Genomic DNA, 26245 nt, shown 5'->3' with positions numbered 1-26245 from the left:
ATTTTATATAGGCTATATGAAATTGCAACGAATCGTTCTCGTTAAGGTAATACACGGACTCATATTTCTATACGTTTATAAACTAAATGAATGAGTATACAGGGTCAGTGAGCCAATCATGTAAATCTCGATCAGCAATCAGCAGATACAAAGCGCAGTTATAGGTGCTGTGCAGATACGCTCATTTTCATATTTAGCATACAGAACATAACTCCATGTTTAATCCCAGATTAATGTGAATATTATATATGAACTGTCAGACCAAACAATTAAAATGTTAATTATGCAAGAAAACCTCGTGCTTTGTTCATCTGAACAACTTATTTAAACTATTTAATGCGATTATGCACACATTTTTGTCAGCCAAATCAGTTTAGTAAAGCCACTAATGCAGCCATCTCGCTGTAGTGCTTTTTTGCTGCATGCGTGAGGAGAAAAAACACAGACGTCCATAGGGAGGCACTGCGTTGCACACACCAACATGAAATGCGTCTCTTACAAATCTGTAACGCAGTCATTCTTTGAAGTATCGATACTAATAAATTTAGGAATAGTGTTTAATTTCCAAGAATCGTGATACTTTTGAAGTATCGGTGCACCGTGCAACACTACTTAGTACAAATTTAAATGGTGTCGAAAATGTTTGACCACTTGTAACATTAAGTAATATACTTTATTAAATTACTATTAAAGTAATTTAACTGTAAAAGTCATATAAATTCATAAATAATTGCTACTTTTATTCAGCAAAAATGCATTAAAAATAATCTAATGATTTTTACACTGCTACCAAAATAAAAATAAAATAAAAAATAAAATAAAAATTCTATCACAAGAGAAGCCAGAAAAAATGTATTATGATTTACACAAAATTATGAAGCAGCATTAAGAAACTGCTAATAAAAAATGTTCCTTGAGCACCAAATCTAAATATGTGAAAGATTCCTGGAGGATCATGTGACACTGAAGACTACAATAATAAATGCTGACAATAGAATACAGTTGTTTTAGATTATAATCATGTTTCACAATAATACTGTGTTTTACTTTAGTTTACTTTAGCAGCCTTGGCGACTTTTTAAAATATTTATATATTGTATACTGTGGCCTCATGCTCAGGTTTCATCACATCATTCAGCAACATGCAGAACAGCACATCAGTCTAATGAAGAGCGTTTTTTCCCCCCAGCAACTGCTTTATGCCTAAACAGCTGAAGCCCTAAACACCAACGAGGAATACATTTCCTATGTAAGCCAAGCTAAAGGCCCTCAGAGAAACTGCAGATCGAAGAAATCCTTCTGGCAGCAATCCAAATATGTGGCTGCGGGAACGAGGGGGAGAACATGCAGAAGAGGGATGGAAAGCTGTGGCTAATGTCAGAAGGAGACGGGGGCTTTCACAAAGTTAATTAACGGACATTAATTGCTCTCATTAAACTCTGACTGGTTTCATTGGGTTTCCGAGTGTCTGTTCCGTTTTTTTTTTTTTTTTTTTTTTTTAAGAACCGGTTCTGGTGCGACACGTGACCAAGCGCTTTGAGCAGCCTTGTGCCGGTGTTCTGATGATTCAGTGTTTCCCGTAAAGGATGTCACAAAGCGTATAAACAGAAATGCTGCGCTGCCTCTTTAATTCCGGAGCACATTGTTTCCAATGACATGCACTCCACAGACTCGCCGCGCAGTGTCTTTAACTGCCAAACACGTTTCCCACGACTGTACGTGCACTCGCGTCTTTGATAACTGTACACATTGTTTTGTCTGACTGTACAGCACCTGCCGCCACTAAACTACATTATATTTGCCCCATATTGTCATTAATATACATACTGACTTCAACTTGGACCACTAAATAAATAGACTGCTATTGTTATGCAAGTATGAGGGATAGATTATTTAGTGTACAGGTCATTTCAAGAGTGATAAAGTGATAGAAAATATTTATTTTCATGCATTTTAAATGGGATTTTTAATGATTCCCAACCCTAACCATGATATTGTGCTATGGTTTATTGGAAAACATATTGATGGTAATACCATGGTAATGATTAACATATGTTGGAGTACCATGTAAAAACAACAGGTAGAAGAATATACAAAATAGAAAAGGTGGAAAGATAGAAAAAAAAGATAATGGGCAGTGTTCATTTTTTCAATTGTCTTTTAAATGTAGTCAATATTTTATCATGTTTATTCATTTATTAATTTTAGTCAATTTTACTTTAAATGTCATACAACAAAATATTATCTAATACTTCAAACATTTGTACATTCATAAATTAATTTAAATGTACATTAGCATTCAATAGTTTGGGGTCCGTAAGGTTTTTTTTTTTTTTTTTGCAGGGACACTTCACATTAAATAAAACAAACAGTAAATAAATGTATAATTTATATATATTTATAGTTACAAAATGTAAATAAAATACAAAACATTAAGTGCTTTCACAACTGCTTTCAGCATCAATAATATTAATAAGAAATGTTTCTTGAGCAATCAAATCAGCATATTAGAATGATTTCTAGGATCATGTGACACTGAAGACTGAGTAATGGCTGCTGGAAATTAAGCTTTGCCATCACAGGAATAAATTACATTTGAATATGTATTAAAATAGAAAACAGTCATTTCAAACTGTAATAATCTTTTAGAATATTAACGTTTTGAATGTAATTTTGAGCAAATAAATTCAGCCTTCATGAGCATAAGAGATATCAACAAAAAAAAAAATCATATTAATCCCTACAATTGGTAGTGTATCAACATTTAAAATAAATTCTTGTGGTGTTATTTTTATTTATTTTTTTGTTAACAGTAAGTTTTAATTTAAAATGAATCTTGTCTTCATTATCTTTAACAGAAACCCAAAAAAAAAAAAAAATTGGACATGAATTTAATGGTAAAAGACAGTAAAAATGCTACAGGAAAAACCTGTTAAATGGTTAATGATAAATTAGCCTACTATATACGATTAATAACCATAAACTGACATGCCCAGAGTTCCCTGCGTTACATTTCAAATTTTACAGTTTATTTTTTTTAATGAAATAACTATGTTTCTTCTTAGTTTTTTCTTATCAGTTTTGTATATTAGGTTGTGTGTTATGTTAAATGTTATGTATGTTGTTAAATTAATGTTACTGCATTATTTCAGTTTCATGTGTGTCACCATGAAGGTGTTTAGTGTTTGTGTGAATGACACTGTGCACATTCTATATATGTTATTATTTAAAAGCTGCTTGTGATGGGCTTTGGTTCATCATGTGACTTTCTCATCACCACCATGCATTTGGTGGTTATCATTGTACTACAAAGTTACAAAACAGATTTCAGTACTTCAATAGGTTGTTATATTAACATTATATAAATTACATTAGAAGTTACGGTACTTAACTGTAAATTTAAATTTAAAAAACCGTAAAACTAAAATGTTGCTACCATATTTTTTACAGTAAAATTTCGGCAACCACAACCACAATTCTTTTTACAGTGTTGTAAATTAATATTTTCATTGAGATTAACACTGAACATGTCACTAGAACAAGATCAAAAAGTCGATGTGTTAGAGAAACAGGAAGGTGAATAAAGAAAGCGCAGAAGTTCTGACATCAGATTTACATCACACAGAGGGATCTGTGTTAACCAGGAGAGTCATCAAACAGCGAGACTTTCACACGACCCAATCAAAACATCCAAAGCCGTTAGATTCAACTCACTGACTCTATGCTCACCTCCAAATCGAACCGCCGGCCCTGAGAGAGAAGGAACCATTACAGTCCCATAATGTTTTCGTAATACAGATGAATCCTCTGGGAATGTGACACTTTGAGTGCGGTTCCCGAGGCTAAACATATCCCTCAACGAAAACGCTCACCCATCTCTCCTCAGCTGAGAATGTCCCTCATTAGTATTGAGCAGACATCCGGAATAGGACTCTGCTTATTCGGAGGAAAGTCGGAACACACTTTAAAGAAACAGGAGGAACATTCATCCCAGGAGATGGAGGAAGAGAAATGTAATGTTTAGTATAAAAGGAGGCAAGGCTCTTAATGGAACAGCTGAGCCAAAACACAAATTTCTGTAATTATTTACACATCCTCATGCTGGCATTCTTTCTCTACCACAGAAAAGGCTGTTTACTTGGTTCCATGCAATTACAACAAATGTTAACTCTTTTCAGGCTATAATAAGGATAAAAAAGGTATCAAGTATCATGAAAGCGGCCACTATAACTTACGTTCTACGTCTTCTAAAGTAGCTTTGTGTGAGAAGCAGACCGAATCTATGTAAATGTTCACTTAAAATCTTGACATCAATCTTGACTTTGCTTAAGAGATGTAGAAATGTCCAATTTATGAACAAAACAATTTCATATACGTATTTCATAACAATTTTTATATAGTCAAATACGTTAAAAACAAAAACAAATTATCTGGTTCACAAAACCCCTATTTGTATATGAATTAATTTGTGACTCAGTCCAAATGGTTCAGACTCTATAAAATGTCACTGTATGGAAAAAAGAAAAATATACTCAACAACAAAAAAAGTAATACAGGTTTATATAATGACAGAATTTTCATTTTTGACCTTTAACACTTGTGAACACAAACATTTTTTGTTGTCACAGCACATTGTTTATCATTAAGCAGTGCTACTAGTGTTCATTAGCATTAAACCCAATCAAAGTGGGAGGTGTGGCCAGACCACAATTTGTATTTTCGTATGCTGCACGCTCTGCAAAGACTGTAACAAGATGTAATTGAGAAGAATAATGGCTTTGTCCACTTCATGTCATTAACTAGCGAAACCGTGATAGCTAGCTTGTGTCTGCAATTGTGTCTAATTTTCTGCTGAGCCCCAGATACGGCTACGGCGGGGAATGATGATAAGCTTAGAGTTTTTTTTAATGAGCACAGAGGTCTTCTGCAGACTCAAATGCTCTTCCTGTTTAACCAAGGACGTGCATCCACAGTCCTGAGGAGCACTGTGTGAGTGTATGCGGTACCCACCTCTCAATGATGTCAGCAATCACACAGGCAAACATCTGCAGACCCTCAGGCAACTGCAAGGCCACTGCAGGTCAAAGACAGAGAGTCCAGTCAGTGCAGTATAATGCAATATGAATGACAGCTGCTCTGGCCTCCTATATTAGTCTGGCAATACGGGCAGTCTGATGTGCAAAATATAAACTATATGAAAGCTTTGGCAAATATCTAAAAAACAAACAAACAAAAACATAGAAGTTCAGATCTCCAGGTTCTAAATGAGAAAACTGCTTTTAAATCCTTTATGCCGCAAACATTTAACAATTATAGGCCTACTATGAATAAAAAAAAAAGTTAGATAATGGACAATTTTCCTTTATGGAAGTTAAAATAATAATAATAATAATAATAACATTTTACAAACATATTCACATGGTACTGAGTATATAAACTGTGCAGAATAAATAAGTGAATACAAAATGTTAATAAAAAAAAAAAACACTGAATTAATAATGAATACATAAAATAAAAATACATAAAAATAATAAATACATAAAATATTAAAGCATTGATTTGATTTGATTTATTGGCTTAAAAATACCTACCTATTTCATTTATTGGAGTGATATGAGAACATAAAACACAATATATTATGCATCCCTAATACAAACTGCATTGTGTCAAATTTTCATTTTTTCCATTCTGTTAAATTTAATAGGGAAGTGTTGTTTGTGTGTCTGTGAACTTGTAGTAAAGTCTGACAGATGTTTTCCTTTAAATAAGCAAGTTTGTTTGCTTGAGGCTTTAACCAATTAAAATAACTGTCAAGGTAAATATGCACAACTGTACATTCTGTTAAGCATAAATAATGGTTTAATGTGTACTGAGTTATATTACTGAAACAATTGAGCACTAATTATTTAAGGAACCTACAGCACAAAACTTTAGACAGGGTTGCCAACTCACACATTTCGTTTGAGACATGCAATTGGCTTCTGTCTCACATTTTCACAAAAGTCATGCCTCATTATGAGACACTAGTTACAAAAATGAAATGCAGCCAAAAAACTTTATTGAAAAAATTGGTTCAAAAACAGAACACTGGCTAGTTCTATCTGGTGCATTGCTGAGGTTGAACACAAACCCCAAAATTTCCATTGTCTCTGTGGAAAAACTATATTTTGCAATATTGCAGCACTGGAACATAAGGAAATTCTGGAACATCTGCATTGTTACTGTGTCGTTCTCTACACTGACATTTGTTTTTTTTAATCTGCATTTTAATGAACTACTTTTGCATCCACTGCTAGCTTGACCATCACAAATGTTAAAGAAAGGCAGAAAAACAAGATTTAACATTAACTGATTAAGTTGTAAACAAGGAGGTAACATCTGTAACAAATAACATAATGTAACATAATATGACAACATAACATAACATATGCCATTCCTCTGTGCCAGATGATGTTGATTTACTGCCCAAAAACATTTCTTATTATTATCAATGTTGTGGCACTTTTTTTTTTTTTTTTTAATAAACCATAATACATTTTAGTAACATTATAAAAGGATTTACTGGTACTTAATTACTTACATGATTAATTAAATGTCCTTGCTGAATAAAAGTTATAAATCCTTAAAAAAAAAAGTTTTTGACCAGAAAACTAATATGCAAATCAACCTAAGCAGCTTGCAAATTTGGCATGAAGCATAAATGCAAAGTTGGCACAGTTTCAGACAAGCTAACCATTTTAACAGCTGCAATAACTTGCAGGTCACACTAAATTTACATCATACCTAAAAACAGTGCAAAACAAAAAGCTGTCTCTCAGGGTGGAAATGCATGTGCAGTTAAATGCTGTGAAGGAGGAGTGCATTAAATCACTGTGAAATGAACATGCATAGAAGAACAGAGAGATGATAATAGGTACATGGACGATATGAAAGCGTGGTATACCATGGATGTTGGATCCATTACAATATCTTAATCCAAGAAAAATCAATACATTATCCCCTACTGAGGCCAATGACCTTTCCACACAGCCATACAAACCCTATCTTCAGTGTTAAATTAATTAAATTATAATAAGCGACTACATATTATTAAAACATGCAAAGCAGTTAACTTCAATGTATTAACAGTAATTGAAACAGGCTGGCAAATTCTTTCTCCATATGCTCATTTCTAGAGATTATTATCTTTATCTTGCATAAAATATCTATTTTTTTAATTAACTGGTCACTTAAATGTTGAAAAATAGAAAAAGAGATCAGCCTATTCTAATTAAAATAATAACATTCTGGCAGACAGTTTGTATATTATTTAGGATAATTTCACTTTATTGGTACAATGAGAAGCAATTATTTTCTGGGAATATAATAATAACCCATCAGCTGATCCTGCACCAGTCTAATGAGATCATGCTTTTTGCGCTGTGCTTGTTTTTAAATAATTCAAACTCTGTAAATTATGTGGCTGATGAACTTAATCACATTAGAAATGTCTTAAGACAAGTCTTTTTTTTATCTCATTGTATGCCAGCATCATGCTTAGATATGCTGCACTGTTGTCTTGGAAACAGACTCATGACCTAAAATTGGATCCGTTACATGTACTATTCAGCCTAAGAAGTGAACAATGAAAAAAGGAACAGTGGAATTTCCAATTATCACCATTCTACATGGCTATCAGCTCATAATGATGCTATATAAGTGTGACCTATCCAGGAGCCTTATTATCTGTCAATAAACAAGCATGAACAGGATGCTTGAAAAAGGATGTAGCAATATCTTATCTAATTTTTTATCAACTGATGCTCTCAACTTTTACACTAATTTTACACTACACTGTTACACTAATTATACAATATTTTAAATCAAGCCAATATTTTAATATTTTCATCATTTTCCATTACAAATGCCACATTTCTGGCTTCTCCTCATTAGTGAAATACATGTGGCCTACAGTGTGCCATATGAATTATTAAAATATGCTGGATCCCAGCAGAAAAATCAATTACAACCATAATCATTCCATCAAAACATGGCATTCCCTCCACTGTGAGAGATTTTCTAGCCAGTTTCTGACATCTGGCCAGTGATGATCACATGTTTTAAAAACATTTGGTTTCCCGTGAGGTACTGAAAATTGTTGCAAGTTCTGCTTACTTAAATATATAGAGAAAGTAATGTTAGAATTCTGGTTTACTATATATATATAACACAGGTAACGCTGTGCGATTTGTAAAAATCACCATGAGAGTCTTGTGAGTATCAGTTAAAACGGCTTTAACTGGTCATCTTTGTGCCATAATGAGCAGTGTTTTGCACCACATGTCATCATTTTCCAGCAAAACGGTGTTTATGAATTTATAGCAGACATGGAGTTACACGAATATATAGCTTTTGGCTATATTTGCAATTTAAAAACATGATAATTTTTTTAAAAAACTAAAAACATGAAAAATATGAAAAATGTTTTAAATGAATATTATATATAATTTTAAAGTTTTTGTAATATTTTAAACAGCAATGAAAATATAAATATAAAAAAATATATACAAGTAAAAAAATGAAAATAATAAAATTAATTATAATTAAAAATATATATATTTTACGTCAATATCATTTTCATATTTTTTTAAATATTTATATTTTGGCTGAGAGGCCAGTACAACAATTTAAAGGGCAAGACTGAACATGTAGGGGAATAAAAAAACAAAAAAACAAGCTACTTGTGAGTGAGCGCAGGATGTGCCCTACTTAGAATTCACACCCATTTTTTTAGAAATGGTGAAATTACACGAATATGACTCAGCTGTGAAGAAATTAGCAATAAATGAGATGGAGGGAAAAAAATAACAAGCAATTTGTTCAGAGAGTGGACGAGCTAAAGAGCGGCCAGGAAGAGTGATGGATGAAAGGAAGAAGGGGGAATGCAGCTGGGCTGAGTAACACTCTGATGAAAGGTTAAAAGACTGGCCCCCTTCAGTTCGGACAGACACAGGCAGGTCATTACCTGGGAAAGGGCGAGTTTATTAACAGTAAAAGGTTATTCAGCTCAGTACAGCCTTGCCTGACAAATCTCTCCATCCATCTATCCTCAACAACCCAATGAAGAGCTGTTTCTCGCTAAGGAGGCCCAGTGAGCACACAATGTAAGTGAGCACACATTTGTACGGCGCACATCCAGAAATGTCATTGAAGCTGAAGGAAATGCCAAAACGCCAGAACCCCCGACTGATGTGGAGTGGGCAAACACACACATAGATAGATGTGCTTAGTGTGTTCAGATACACCTGTTACCACACCACAAGGACTGACAAACAAAATGTTAGCCTTCATCAAACTGAATGACTGAAAGAGCACGGCTGCAACATTAAAAGCTAAACAGATGGGATAAGGTGCATTATAATTGGTCAAATTATTATAAATTACTGTTAGACAACACAGCATTTCAGTCTAACTAAAACACACTAGGAATGCACGATAAATATCGGATTTACTACACAGTTGCGCAAGTTTGCGTATGTATTGTGCAGCTTGTCAGTGAACAACGGCTCTGTGTAGTAAATGCTCCACATGAAATCACACACATGTAGAGATTTACCGATGATTACAGAACTGGCTTTACTGACAAGATGCGCATTAAATATCAGCCGATATTTATCATGCATCCCTTAAACACACCATGACAGAAACAGCTATGATGAGACAAAGTTGGGGGTGGGGCTACCTATTCAAACAACCAATGACAGAGTGTTCTAGGAAACCTATTATAAAACAGTTATTATTGGTACAGAAAACACATTTTAGCTTTAAAAAGCCATGGCTTGTGTTAACAATACAATGCATCTACAAAAAACATAGTTTAGAGAGAATTAAAACCATCACATTTAGGAATGTTACAGTGGCAGATTTTTACCACCGCAGTGGTAATGGATCAACTACCATCGGTGGTGCAGTGTTGAGATATATATATATATATATATATATATATATATATATATATATATATATATGTATGTATATATGTATGTATATATATATGTATATATATATGTATATATATATGTATATATATATGTATATATATATATATATTTTATCCTGTGTAGACACGTTCACTGTTCTGCTCCCAACAAGTGGGCCACTAACTCCTCAGCTGCACGCGCTCTCTTTGAAATCAGAATCGTTGCCATATTTCTTGTTAACATCTTCCATTTATCGTGGTCTCATTTATATTTGGCCAGGTTGGAGAAAGCCTCATTAAACCTGACCAGCCAAGCATTTGCGATCACGGGAACTTAAAGACACCCGATTATGACAAAAATCATAATTGTTGATTATTCCCTTTGAAATTGTAATTAGGATTATTAATTATGATTATCACAATTTACATTGAATGATGTTTATACCATTGTTTGATACAACTGCATGCCATATTTTTATATGAAAATAAACAAGCTAAAACACTAACTGAAAAACTTTGTTTTAGGCCTCAAATGTCAAATACACATCGGATTGGTTTCTTCTTTAAATGATCAAAAGGTACAAATATTACTGTTATTATAATGTTATACTAAAACTACAATTAAAATAATAGGAGAAACCCTTAATATAAGACGTAGAAAGAAAAAAAATACATCTTAAACATACAAAAATAACATAATTGGACTTTGAACGATTAATTGCAGCAATTACATAATTGTGGCATCCATAACTGTAATAGTGATTAGAAAATGTATTAATTGCGCAGCCTTAGGTGACATGAATGGAGATGGCTCCAGATCGGCAATGTAGTATTTGGTTTCCCAACAAGGTCCATTGCCCAACACAAAATGAATTTACTGAATGCAGAATAAACCAGATTTTCTTGCGCTCAAACCTGCCAATCTAAATGAAACTCTGTGTATGGCATTTGAAGTAATTTGTGAATAGACTTATAGTCTAAATAAAACAATTTGCAACGGTTACTTTTATTACATTGGTATACTAAGCTTAGTATTGTGCTTGTTATAAAGTGTGTGACATCATGTGCACTACTGTCGGTTGCAATATGACACGGCCGTCACGTCGACTGTCACGGCCTAATCACATCTTCACTTCTTTCAGTACTTCCATTAGTTTGTGGGTAAATACTAGGGCCTGCACGATTATGACAAAAATCATAATTGTTGATTATTCCCTTGAAATTGTAATTGTGACTTAATTAAAATTATCACAATTTACATTGAATGATGTCTATACCATTGCTCGATGCAACTGCATACCTTATTTTTATATGAAAATAAAAAGCTGAAAACACTCTTTTAGTGCTTTTTTATAGTAATAAGCCTCAAATGTGAACTATACATCGTATTGGTTTCTTCTTTAAATTACAAAAAAGTTAAAATATGGATGGTATTATAACATTATACTAAAACTAAAATTAAAATAATGGAAAAACCCTTAAAATAACATGCAGAAAGAAAAAAGTATGCAGATTAACATAAGTGGACTTTAAACTATTAATTTCCACTGTGAACGATTACGTAATTGTGGCATCCATAATTGTAATCGTGATTAGAAATTTGATTAATTGTACAGCCCTAGTAAATACAAACAGACATCCCTACAGAAAGAGTTTGCATTATGATCACATTTATTTCAAGACACCGTGGACTAATTATACAAACACAAGAACGAATTAATCTGAGAGGCAAGTCATTTCTACTATTGTCTGCATTCATCATCGCCATCCTAAGGCCAGAAAAACTCACAAATAATCAGTCAGGCAAACAATGCATCCTGATTATGTGAAATGAACATAGAAACAGATATTTGTGCAGCTCTGATGAAGCCTACTGAGCCAGAGAGCAACAATAAGGTGACAGGAGAGACTGGAATGAACCAGGAGTCAGGCTAGACCTGGGCAAAAGGGGCCGTAGCTCTGGATTATTAAACTCTATGCTACTGTTCAAAAGTCTGGGATTTGGTAAGATTTTTAAATGTTTTTAAAAGAAGTATCTTATGTTCACTAAGACTAAATTTATTTGATTTAAAAAACATTAAAAGTTATTACAATTTAAATTAACTTCTGTCGGTGCCAAAAGCCTTGTGGGCATGTGATTTGTGCATTTGGCCATCCCGAGTTCGAGGCCTGAGTCACGGACATTTCACAGTCCCGTCCCCTCTCCACTTCTTGTCTCTTATACTGTACTGTCCTAAAGAATAATAAAAAAAAAAAAAGGCAAAAAAAAAAAAAAAAAAAATAGACTATTTTTTCTGTCTATATTTAACATTTTAATTTATCCCTGTGATTGACCTTCAGAAATCATTGTAATATGCTGATTTGATGCTCAACAAACATTTATTGTTATTATAAATGTTGAGAACAATTGCTTAATATTTTTTCGAAACAATAAAACTTTTTTCAGGATTCTTGATGAAAACAAAAAACTTCAAAAGAAGCATTTATTTGAAATGCTTAATATCTTTACTGACAGTTTTGATATTTTACATTTTCTTTATTCTTTCTATAACATTTTAAGTGTTCTTTGGGAGTAAAAATAAGAATTTAATTATTTAATGTTTTAAACTTTTTACCTCAAACTTTTGAACTGAAGTGTAACTGTGGGTAACTGCCTTTTTTGGTAGAAAAGTAGCAAAGTAACAAACCTTAAAGTATCATACTGTATCTATGAAATATTGTACAATAGTCCAGTGTTTTTCTTCTGTAAATCTGTGACTTATATATATATATATATATATATATATATTTTTTTTTTTTTTTTTTTAATTGTTAACAGTCAAGTTAAAACTGAAAAGGGCAATATTAGTCAATTATAGCCCTAAACACATGCATATTCTCTATAATATGTTCTTGCAAAATCACTATGACCACTGGTCAGAACCAGAATACATATTGCTCGAGACTGATATAAAAATTACAATTAAACTTTATTTCTTAATATCAAGCCTATAATGTGTTTTAATGTCACTATTGGTGAGAACTGCATGATTTCTAAATAATATCAGTCTTTAAGATATTTAAAGTTTACCTGAAGTACAATTGCAATAATTCCACTTAAGCACAATCAGATATACTTCCGTTGAACGTCAGCACTGCTTCCGCACAATAAAAGTGCATTAAGTACAACTGGAGGGTATTTTTATTAACCATTATCATTTTATTATATTACTACTATTATATGATACTATTATCACATTTATTTTTCACTATGTAGGCAAGCACTTTTATGTGCCTGCTTTCGGTCTGGTCCAAAACCCCACTGAAAATTAAATGTTATCTAGCAGTTATCTATTGCTGAGCAGCTCCTTGGGGTGGCACATCTAACTGCTGCTACTTTCTGTCTGTCTCCCACTGGAAAGAAACCTCTTGACCTTCTAGAAGCCATTTTACTGCCATATAGTTCAACTAAAGCTATTATAATAACAATAAAATGCACCTTGGCTTCTAACATTTATCCTCTAAAATAAAGTGATTTTACCTTTGCTTATTTAAACTCAAGACCTTTAGCAAAATAATGAATTGTGCGACATCACTATATATATATTTTTTATATTATAATTTAATAGCATCCTTTAACTAACAGATAAATTATGATATTTGTAGACTACTCTCAGGATGTCATTTTTGTCTACCAATGCGGTATGAATGAATCATAATGATTCATTCTCAAAATTTACACACAACCAGGTTGCAAGTCACCTCTCACTACAGACAGGAAATGTAGGTCTCTAGGGCAATGACTACATAATTTGCAACAAAACAATGTTATATATATATATATATATATATATATATATACACACACACACACACACACAAGTGTAGAAAAGGTGTGGGGAAAACGTACTCGGTTACTAAACGTAACCTCGGTTCTCTCTAGAAGAGCGAACGAGTACTGCGTCTTAGCTAAGACGCTACGGGAAAAGTCTCTTTTCACGAAATACTGAAGCAAAAAATTATCCTTAATTTTGTATTTTTGTAAAGCGCATTTGCAGCAGTACACAGCCATAGGCGAGACGGCTCGTTCGCTCATTGGCTTGTTCTGCGGCAACTGCACAGCCTATCGAGCGCGGTCTGATGCAACATCAGACCAATAAGGGCGCTTCGCGCCCTTCTTGCCACTTCCCGCCGAAACGGGTGTGGCCCAACCTATAAAAGGAGCTCGAAAAGGCTAACTCACCTGATTTATTTCATCGCCGAAGCGAACCAGAGTGAATCGTGCGCACGGCAGAGAACGCAGTACTCGTTCGCTCTTCTAGAGAGAACCGAGGTTACGTTTAGTAACCGAGTACGTTCTCTTACGAGAGCTCTCTCGTACTGCGTCTTAGCTAAGACGCTACGGGAACCCAATGTAAAACGCAGTGCGCGCAGGGATCACACACCAATAAACCTGAAGCAACGCCCAGGATTTACAGTGCACAGTCGCCTGAGGGACTCACAGAGAGTCCAGGACAGAAAAGGGAAAAAGCCCTCCATCCTATATCTAGCAGCATCCGTAGATGCGGCAATATGACATCACACAGCCGAGGCAAGGCCTGACCAATGTGGCAATGCGGGTCTTACGCAATATTGCCCATATAACAGTCGGCAGCGCATAGCGCCCGTGAACTCAGAATTCCCCTCAGGGCCCTGATTCGACTATACCGACAACAGCCTTGCCTGCAAGGAGATCCCAGTAGACCACACCCACGACGAGGCGACGCCTCTTGTGGAGTGTGCTCTGACGCCCAACGGGCACTGAAGGCCCCTGAAAACGTAAGTTAACGCTATGGCGTCAACTATCCATCTGGATAGAGTCTGTCTCGAAACAGCCATTCCCTTGGAACGTCCACCGAATGAGACAAACAGCTGCTCCGTCTGCCGAAAGGCAGCAGAGCGAGACACATAAGCTCTTAAAACCCTGACAGGGCAAAAAAGACTCGAGTCTCCATCCTCCCCTGACACCGGCAAGGCAGACAGGGCAATAACCTGAGCCCGAAACGGTGTGTTGAGGGATTTCGGCACATAACCGTGCCTAGGTTTGAGTATGACCCTTGAGTCATTGGGCCCAAACTCCAAGCACGACTGGCTCACCGAGAGCGCGTGCAAATCACCCACACGCTTCACAGAAGCGAGAGCCAACAAGAATACTGTCTTGAACGACAGATGCTGAAGGCTAACCGATTGGATAGGCTCAAAAGGGGGACCCCTCAAGGCCTCCAAAAACCGCCGCGAGGTCCCACATAGGGACTGACGGAGGTCTGGGAGGATTCAGCCTCCTAGCTCCTCTGAGGAACCGGATGACTAAATCGTTCCTTCCTATTGACTGACCGGACACCGTTTCAGAAAACGCCGCGATGGCCGCCACATAAACTTTGAGCGTGGATGGGGCTCTGCCCTTATCCAACAGCTCCTGTAGGAAGGAGAGGACCTCCGTCACCTCACAACTAAGGGGTGAATAACCTCGAGCTGTGCACCAGCTGGAGAACACCGACCACTTCGAGGCATACAGACGTCGTGTCGACGGAGCTCTAGCCTGAGTGATGGTATTTAGCACTCCCACTGCGAGATCAGCGGGTAACCGTTGAGCGCCCACACATGGAGGGACCACAACTCCGGTTGAGGGTGCCAAATCGAGCCCCTGGCCTGCGAGAGGAGGTCCCTCCTCAACGGTACCGGCCACGGGCGACATCTGCTAACTGCATCAAAACTGGGAAACATGGTTGGTTCTTCCAAAGAGGTGCTACAAGCAGTATTGAACATCTCGTTTCTCTCACCCGTTCTATCACCTGCGGAAAAGAATGCGGGGCAGTGAGCGTTTTCGTGGGACGCAAAGAGGTCCACCTCCGCCATGCCAAATCTCTCCCACAACAGCCGGACTGTTTGCGGGTGTAGAGACCATTCGCCCGTAGGAACATTGCCTCTGGACAGCCTGTCTGGACCCAGATTCTGCAGTCCAGGCACATGCACTGCTCTCAGCGAGCGCACGTTGCGCTGAGCCCAAACCAGGAGGCGTTCCGTCAGCCTGCACAGGTTTCGGGACCCGAGACCGCCCTGGCGATTTATGTAGGACACCACGGACATGTTGTCCGCACGGACCACGACGTGGTGATCCCTTGATATGGGGACAAAAGCGCGTCAGCGCGTTCTCCACTGCCAGCATTTCCAGGCAGTTGATATGATGGAGCTTTTCCTTTGGAGGCGTCCGTCGACACCATTTTCACACTCGGGGAAGTCCCCAGGCTTACACCTGATCGGTACCAGCCGTTCGCTGTCCAAGGTGCTAGAGCCGCAACACAGCTCTGATCGACCTTGAAATGCAGCCGGCCAGACGCCCACGCTCTGCGCGGCACCCGAGCCTTCAGCCAGAACTGCAGGGGGCGCATGCGGAGCAGGCCCAGCCGCAGAACCGGATATGCTGAGGTCATGAGATCCAGCATCTTTTGACAGTGTTTGAGCGACACGGTCGCGCCGCAGCGGAAAGAACTCGCTGCGCGCTGAATGACAGCCGCGCCGTCATGGAACACGAGTTCAGAACTATACCCAGAAACAGGATCGTCTGACTGGGGTTCAGCGAACTCTTTGCCCAATTGACACTGAGGCCGAGCTTCTCGAGGTGATCGAGTAAAACGGCCCTGTGGTCCACGAGCTCCGCTCGTGATCAGGCCAGAACCAGCCAGTCGTCCAAATAATTCAGCACTCGTATGCCTCTGAGTCTGAGAGGAGCGAGCGCTGCATCCATGCACCTCGTAAACGTACGAGGAGCCACGGAGGACTGTAAACTGGTATGCCTGGCCCTCGAAGGCGAATCTCAAATATCGCCTGTGGTTTGACGCTATCTGTATTTGAAAATACGCGTCCCTCAGATCTATTGACATGAACCAGTCCCCTCTGCGAATCTGCGTGAGGAGTTTCCTGGTCGTAAACATTTTGAAACTGCGTTTCATCAATGCCTTGTTCAGCTGTCTTAGATCCAGTATGGGAGCACCAGAGAGTATCTGCTGTACAGCCCCCCCCTCGCTTTGAGCTTGAGACACAGGCTCTACAGCCCCTTTGCTCAACAGTTTTGATATTTCGGCCCGAAGCATGTGTGCTACTTCTGTTTTGACCGTAGTTTCGACGCGCGCTGAAAAGCGCGGAGGGCGTCGAAAAAAACTGTAGCGAGTAGCCTCTCTTTATAATGCCTAGCACCCAATCCGAAACCCCTGGAAGCACTGACCATGCATCTGCATGAATGGCTAAGGGCTGAATGCGAAGCGCGCTCTGTTGACCGGGCAATGGCGGCGCTCGGGTGTGCTGCACATTTGAGGCGGGGAGCGTGCTGATCACAGCGGGCAGATCGCTCCTCCTCGACCCTGTCCCGGCGCTTAACCGACTGGGGGAAGGCTGAGCAGGTCCCGTGGGACTCGATATGTCTGCGAGTGACTGTGGGCTGCATATGCCACTTTCAACTCGCTGTCTGCCTGTGCAGAGCGTACGTGCACGGGCCTCGTTTTTACAGAAGCCACGCGCCGTATGTGACAGTGTATGTGGGCACTAGGGAGTGGGCACGTTTACTATGCGGTGCGCTCGACCGATCTGTGTCGATCTTATGTGCGCGAGCCCTGTGTGCAGGGCTGTGCTTACATGTGGAGATGGGCACTGAGGAGTGGGCATTGTCACTGCATTTATAGCACCATCGGCCATGCCCGGACGAGCGTGCACAGGTTTTTTTTTTTTTTTTTTTTTTTATTTACAGAAACCACATGACGCGTGTGACATAGTAATTGTGGGCACTGAGGGGTGGGCACGCTTACTATGCAGTGTGCGCGATCGACTTGAGTCGCTTCTATGGGCGCAGGCCCTGTGTGCAGGGCTGTGCTTACATGTGGAGATGGGCACTGAGGAGTGGGCATCATCACTACATTTATAGCACCATCGGCCGTGGCCGGACGAACGTGCATGGGTTTCGTTTTTACAGAAACCACATGACAGGTGTGACAGTGATTGTGGGCACTGAGGAGTGGGCACGTCTACTATGTAGTGCGCGTGATCGACTTGAGTCGCTTTTATGGGCGCGAGCCCTGTGTGAAGGGCTGTGCTTATATGTGGAGATGGGCACTGAGCAGTGGGCATCGTCACTACATTTATAGCACCATCGGCCGTGGCCGGGACACCAGAAATTACACCTTTTTCGGGAAATATCTGGGCAGCCGTGATAACGGTTTTCGTGTGCAGGCAAGCGGGCAACCGTACAGGCTTGTGCATTGCAAAAAACGCTGAAACAGTCACAATCTCTGGAACTGAAACAGCGGCACGCTTAGGTGAGAGCCCGGCCACAGCGGAACTCATACACCGGCGCTTCGATGAAGCAGCCATCGTGTGTAGCGCCGACGCAGCGTCATGCAGCATGCGTAGATGGCTTTCCTAGGATGGCTTCGGGGCTCCCGGCCTCACCGTAAGCCGGCCGGTAGAGCGAGAACGGGGGTCTCGAGCTGCGTTGCTGAAGCTGTTGTGATAATGGCTTTTGTGTGCAGGCAAGCGGCAACTGTGCAGGCTTGCGCATTGCAGAAAACGCTGAGACAGTCACAATTCCTGGAACTGAAACAGCGGCGCGCTTGGGTGAGAGCTCGGCCACAGCGGAACTCGTACACCTGCGCTTCGATGAAGCAGCCATCGTTAGTAGTGACGACGCAGCGTCACACAGCAGGCTTTAGATGGCAACACCGCTTTTGCCGCCGTCCAGCAGAGGGCGGACAAAGGTGCGTCGCTATCGCCTGTTCCACCGGCGGAAGTGAGTGGTAGTTCCTGTTTTTAGCATCATCAGTGTGGAGAATGCTAGTGAGACAGACGAACGAGTTCGCGCTGAATATGGAGCGTTCCAAGCCTTCGCCACCTCTCCGTGAAGCTCAGGAAGAAATGAGGTGGGCTTTGAGAAGTACGCTCATCCGAAAGGGAAATACCATCCAGCCGGGAACGAGAGGGGGGGCGCTGGTGCAAACCACTCGCGGCCGAGACTCATCGCGGCCAACACGAGCATTCGCCCCGGCTCCTTCTCGATGTCAGCTCATCTGCTGGGCTTCTGAGGAGAAGGCGCGAGATCCTCGGAGCTCGCCCAGCCCTCACTGCCCGAAGCTTGCAGAGAGCGCGTGTCCTCTTCCTCCGACGCGGCCCTGAGATCGACTTCCTCGGACGACGCGCCGGCAAACAGCGGGCGCTGCTCACCGGGAAGCGATGCAGGGGGGGCCGGTGAAGCAGGGCGAACCGGCGAGCTCGGTTGAGCTGAAGACGGTTCCGGAATCCGCTGGAAGCGATGCTTTTACGGCGCCTCAGCGCAGCAGAGAATGCAGGCTCAGAGAAAAAGGCCAGGCGAGTCCTCAGAGTCACCATGTCAACAGCTCGCAGTGGGGGCATCGGGGGCAACAGTGGATGTTGCATCAGACCGCGCTCTATAGGCTGTGCAGTTGCCGCAGAACAAGCCAATGAGCGAACGAGCCGTCTCGCCTATGGCTGTGTACTGCTGCAAATGCGCTTTACAAAAATACAAAATTAAGGATAATTTTTTGCTTCAGTATTTCGTGAAAAGAGACTTTTCCCGTAGCGTCTTAGCTAAGACGCAGTACGAGAGAGCTCTCGTAAGAGAACTTGTCTATATATAAGGCGTGACTCACTGGTCTCAACGTGTACGCTAGAGTCAAGAGAAAATTACAGCATAACACATTACTTCTGTTACACAAGCATACTTATTACATAAAGTTCTCCTTACCATAGCAGGAAATGAAAGTAGATGAAGTCTGCGCTGTTGCCACAGTGCAAGAATATTTGATACAGATCTAATATGACAATACACAGTGACCAGGCACAGGTAATAAATACAGACGCAATTTAGCCTACAATAAATATATCAAATGGACTACATACAAGTGAAATAGACAAGGCCCTGCAGCTCTAAACAATAAAGATTTTTGAAACCAATTTACACATAGTTTTCCTGGAAAATGATGGCGTAGTGCAAATCATTACTTCATAATTTGGTCAATACAAATGTTTACCTTTGGAAGACACAAATGTATTTGATCAATGGAAAGAAATAATGTGTTAAAAAAGAAATTGTATATTATATATATATATACACACATACAAATAGAAAGTTCAAAATTAACAGTTTTTATTTATTTTTTTTATTTCTAGAAAATATTCACATACTTTAAATATATTGTATGTAATGTAAAATTACTGTTACTAATGTCACTGTAAACTTTCATCACTTACTGGAGGTATATACTTTAAAATAACTATTTGGCTATTACGTGATCCATGTAATATCTAACCACTAAGTCAATTAAATGAAGCAACTGCTTCATTATGGATATTTAAGAAAAATAATGGTCGAAAACATGAAAGAATGTGGAAAAGGTATAAAAAGAAAGCAAAAATTATTTTTGCACATTGAGTCCAGAAATATAAAAGGCTTTTAAAACGAAAACCCTCTACAACAAAGAGCCCAGCAGACTGTAGCGTTCGGTCCAATCCTCATGCAAGTACTCAGGACAAGCCACCTGCTAACACATTCAGCACATCAAACACTTCATTCACAACCAATAGAGGCTTGAAATTGCTGCATTATTAGGACTTTTTGTGATTAAAGATCGGAAATCACTGTAGGCCTGAACTCTACAGACAGATTCCTTAAGGTGAACATGTATCTAAATACACTGAAACCAACCTCTCGCCTTGCTCTCCTTCATCTTACTGTGTAATGACCCATCCTTTGACATCTGCACTAGAATGATGGAGGACATGCTTCAACAGGCCCTTGGGACGAACTGGCATCAGACAATGAAGCATGACCAAAGTGAGAGGATACGAGGTCAGTCGGATGAGATTTAAAGGGACAAAATCGCAATTCGAAGCCCAAAAAGGTCACATTTCAATAGCATTTCCTGAAACTAAACTTTGGGTGTTCATACAACTGCACTATGGCCTATTTTGACATATTAAAGACATTGGTATAACATCTTTGGCCATCCCAATGGTTATGACAGATTAAGAATACAGCAAAGGGTCGCTGGATCAAGACCCACTAGACTAAGCCACAGCACTCACGACAAGGCTTTCAAGCTGAGTCAATTCATCATCAAGATAAACAGCTCTCGATTGGATGCATCAAACTAAATGAGGATTAAATTTGCATAACGATAAATGATACAGCATGAATAATAGGATTAGCAAACTGCTTGCTGTGATTTCACCATCTTTTTTAAGCCGTGATGAAATTCTCTGAGGTTAGCTTGAGGAGGTAAAGCACATGCGTTAGAAGAAGATGTCATTTCATCCATTAATGTGGATAGTCTACAGTAAAATGCTTTAGTGAGATAGCGTGGGGCGACCCTGGAACTCTTGACCACTTATAATTGCTAAAATCTCACTAAGAAGCTGTATGACATCTCATTAAAGCGGTTTCAAATAAGCCACAAGTGTTGTTTCCTGGGGGGAAGTAATTTCACACCAATCTGACAGGATTTTTGCAAAAAACACTTATGGAAGTCACTACAGAGGATACAACATTTTTTGATGCAAAACGCTGGCTGTTGTGGACACAGATTAAAACATCACAACAAAACAACAATGTAGAAATTAACATTAATCAAGGTAAATTCTGTAATGCACTTGCATAATGAATGAACAAAGTTAATGAAATTTAACCTTAACGTAAAGTGTTACCAAAATCTGAGTAAAAAGAGTTTCCTCGCTTTTAAATAGCTTGTAAAAGAGGCATGTACATTTTACTTTTACTTTCACTTTCAAATAGCGGCAATTCGGCGTAAAGCAATTGTTCATTTTTAGTTCGTTTGAATTTTCCCTCTTTTCCTCGCTTTTAAATAGCTTTAAAGCGCCGTGTACATTTTACTTTCAATCGAATTAATGCCAATTCTGCATCAATTGCTTGAATGCAACAACAAAATACAATTTTAGACTCACTTTAGCCAATATATAAAACATAGAACCTTTATTAACCAAACAAATAAAAATACACCATGCTATAGGGCAGGCTATGCCTAATATAAAATAACAAATCACTTACATTAAGTTTAAATAGGTATACAAAACTAGAAATAAGTAAAAGAATAATATAACCATATAAATAAGAAATGTAGAATGTTTATTAGCAAAACAAATAAGAAGGCTTGGAGGCACGGCATACACCTTGATCTCAAATAAAATAAATAAATGACACAAAGTTTAAATAACGTAAAAATCACCAAACTAGTGTTTTCACGGTACCAAAATTTCAGTATTTGTTACCGATACAAGTGAAAATCCATGGTTCTCTGTACCAAAACAAAATACAAAAATATGCTAATAAAAAAAATTAAAAAAAATTTTTTAATCACTAAAAATAAAACCAATGCCATTCTTTATACTTATTTTACAATTGTGTTTTAAAGTTTTTCTACAAGTAATTTAATTATGAAAAACAGTAAACAAGTTTCACTCAAATTTAATTTGTCTTAATGAAATTTAAACATTTAATTTTGGGGAAATTTTTGAACATGGAAGAAATATTGTGCGATTTATTTCTTTAAAAAATAAAGTTGTATACATTTTTTCAACAGTAGTAGCAGTATCACATACATTCTACTAAATAATAGTAATATTTCTAGCACAATGCTTTTATGTAAAAATGAACTTTTATTTTGATGGGTTACCGTCGATACCTTTAAATTGACACTGGTTTTACTCAAATGAAACGGTAAAATGCTTGTGAAGTGAACAGTTCTGATGATGTTGTTTATGTATTTATGTCCTCATTGAGATGGCAGATTCTGAAATTACTGCAAGCGCCACACGCTTCAGTCTATGTAGTAAACAAACCCGCACATCTCTGCCATTCATTCATTCACACAGAGACACGCAGAACATGCAGGATTCACATTTCAACCTTTTCAACTTTTGCGGCTTAACATTTACATATACTGGTCCATATGGAGATTTGATTCGATTATGCTAACTTTGACAAATTCCTTGACTGTCCATATTAAAATGTAAATTTCATTTTCATGACTGGATTTTGAGATTCCGTCTGCATTGACCGGGTACCCGGTACCGGTACTTAAAGAAACCTTGTACCATGACATTTTCATTTTTTTAGTACTGACTTGGTACAGAAGTACTGGGTCTTTTGACAACACTACAGTAAACAACGTGGAACCAATTAAATAAGAAACAAATGTTTAAAAAAAACTTCCAAAATCCCTTTAGATAAATGACAAGTCAATAGGCTTTACAAAATCCGAAATATTTCCAAACAGGTGCTTTTGCATCTCGTTTCTGTTCTTTTACTGAACTAAATGATTGATACAAAAAAGTACCACGGTGGGCAAGTCACGTAACCGGTGTTGTGGCTTAACACAGTCTGATCACCGTCAATCGCGGCAAGCCTACTCCAAGGCAATTTTGATTTTCAGTTTGCTTGACTCTGTCCATATAACTTAAATAACACACTAGTGAATAACATTAATCTATATAATGAAGCCTGTATGCGCTCATAAAAACAATGAGCTCAAGACATACATTATGTAATGCTACTGCATTATCCTGCAAACAGAGATCAACTTTAAGGCAATTTAATTATATATAGACAGACAATCAGAATGACTAATGTTCTGGAACCGAAACTGTAAGCCTAATAACAAACAATACAACATATGGAGGGTTTTGCAGATACCTACAATACATAGCAGCGTTGTCCCTTCTGTTGAAGTAGGCAGCAAATCAAAAGTTTCACACACACATAGTGGAAAAATTATATCTAAATAGGTCAATATCTCCTCAAATGCACAACAAAGAACTGTTGTTTTAAAATTTTATTAACCTTTCCAACAAAACAATTTTAAATGTACTCACCTCTCTTGGCTTTGGCTTGTCGCACCCTCCATATTGTTTTGTGGATCTCAAAATTGTAGTTAGCTGGCAAAGCCTTAATGGCCTCGATGAGCTCTGGATCTTTGAGGATCTCATCAGGAATCTGATTGGCCACTCTCCTCGGTCCTCGCACTACATAAAAAAGACAGTTAATTCACTTAATTTAAGTTTGCTGTAAGCATTACTCAACACAGGTGTCTGTAAAGACACCATACAGTGGAATACAGTATGAGTGCAATTACAAACTGCCTTAGCAAGATCCACTAAAAATTGTTTTTATGAGAAAGTGATTGTGCTACAGTCTGTATAAGACAAGGAAAGCCCAGGCATTCATTTCTCAACTACAAAATGAATCATCACACAATCAATCAGTGCACTGTCAGAACAGCTGCTGAAGTGAGAGGTCAGTTATCAGCAGAATGAGTCTGTCAGCGATGTCCATTTATTTTTTAAGCCTATGACAGACAGACCATCTTTAATGTAAGTTCTGGCTATAGTTTAGTGAATGGCTATTCCTACACTACCAGTTAAAAGTTAGAAGCAATTCAGATATTTAGGGACAGTTTTACTAAACATGGCAAAGAAGTGCGAGAGTGCAATTCCTAAACAGTACCGATGGGAGGGGAAATTTCTGCGGGTGATTTACTAACAACGCACAAATTAAAGAACAGCAGCTGAAAGAACACAAATTTAAAAAAATAACATGGCTTGGCAAACTATATGTTCGGACAATGTGTTCTTCTGGCGTTCAAAATAAATTCAAATTTTAATTTGTATGAATATAAATTCATACAAAACCAGATGCGCGTACTCAGATCATATGAAATCTTTGCGCACTTTTTCGCGCTTTCTATTTATAACCTTTTCTGTTCTCATCTTTTTACTGCTTGCAGTGTGAACGTTCTGATCCATTAACCTGTGCTCGAAAAAAAAGCCTACGCATCACAGACAGAGTGTGTGAACCTGGAGTTAGGCATATGCCCAGTCTGCTATGTCGCGATTTTATTTCGATTCCGATTAATCGCACAGCCCTAAACTTAAGTCTTTGCAACTTCAAGGATCTTATCCATGCACAATCAGATTGTAACACTATAAAGAGAAAGAAAAACTTGAAATTGCATAATTTGACCCCTTTAAAAAAAAAGTAAATGACTATGCAAGGAGAAGACAGGTGAGGGATGCCACCAAGAGACAAATGTTGGTTTGGGTGTTTTAAAAGTATTCCTAAAGAGAAAGTCACTGTTTGTATATATAAAAAAAGGGCAAGTAAAGCTGCCAAGTCTCACGCATCTGACGTGACACTCACGCTTTCAGCATCAATCTCACGCTGAAGTCCAAGCGTGAGTGTCACGCCAGATGCGTGAGAGTTGGCAACCCTGTTGATGGGAATACCCGAAACACAATAATTTATCACAAGCCTACTGCAGTCAAGTGATGCTGTACCATTTAGGGTCAGGAAGAAACACAGAAGTTCTCTTCAGTTTGCTGACAAAAATAGCACTGGTGTCAAAAGTTTAAACTATTTTCTCATTACAACCAACCAGTGTATAAACGTATGTGTAGAACAACTCTATAACCGTTTTACAATTGTGTATAATTGAATCATGATTTTTTTTTTCATTATTGAGATTATAGTGAGATTATTTCTAATCATAACCATTTGAAAAACCATGGTACCTAATATTCAGAGACCACGTCAACACACATTAAATGTATTTACACATATATGGGGACCAGCGTGTCACAAATTTTATCTTTAACAGTTATTAGGCTACAATATTATAAATATAATTTCTCTGTTGAGCAATATAGACTACTGTTTATATAATGAATAGCTGGTGGCGGTGTATGAAACCAAAATACAAAACTACTGATGAATAAACACATCTGCTAATTTTAATTTACAGTCACAGATATTTAATCTTTTTCACAACGTCCCTGTGTGACAATTAGCCCCGGTGCTAATATGTAACTGCAGTAACACATACAACAGTTTAGATTACATTTCTGAATACTTCTGTAGTGCTAACATATAGTGACAGCAATATAACTTACAGTATCTTAAAAGGCACCATTTATTTCACACAGCATCAAACAGAATTGGCTCCTGCAGATTAATCGCGATGTTTCCTTTAAAAACCTATTTGGATTTTATAGCTTACAGATATAACAAATACGATGAAGTATTACAAAATCAAACAATTAATACTCACCATTTGGTTTTTTCGCAGCGACCACTTCAATCTCGCTAGCGGGAGCCGCCATCTTACCCCAAACAAGTGCACGTGGAGTGAACAGGCATTACTCATCGAACACAGAGCTCATGTGAGCAAATCAAGTGTCGATAGCATCGACATGAGC

General features: G+C 38.3%; 1 protein-coding gene across 3 annotated transcripts in view; it reads right to left on the bottom strand.

The window, feature by feature from the left end:
* The window catches only part of dph1 (diphthamide biosynthesis 1), a 108497-nt gene extending 82252 nt beyond the window's left edge, over positions 1-26245 (bottom strand). Inside the window, exons 1-3 of one of the 3 annotated variants that reach the window (XM_059514311.1) lie at positions 26098-26245; positions 23867-24016; positions 5011-5074 (exon numbers count right to left, since the gene is read on the bottom strand). In XM_059514311.1, coding sequence (XP_059370294.1) covers positions 5011-5074; positions 23867-24016; positions 26098-26149 — 266 coding nt within the window. In that variant the 5' untranslated portion in view covers positions 26150-26245. Of the gene's footprint in view, positions 1-5010; positions 5075-23866; positions 24023-26097 lie in introns of all 3 variants that reach the window. The other 2 variants (XM_059514312.1, XM_059514310.1) reach the window with 2 other exon arrangements.

Source organism: Carassius carassius, chromosome 28 (genome assembly GCF_963082965.1).
Source record: "Carassius carassius chromosome 28, fCarCar2.1, whole genome shotgun sequence".
Lineage (NCBI taxonomy): Eukaryota > Metazoa > Chordata > Actinopteri > Cypriniformes > Cyprinidae > Carassius > Carassius carassius.
This window is presented reverse-complemented; position numbering and strand designations above follow the sequence as displayed.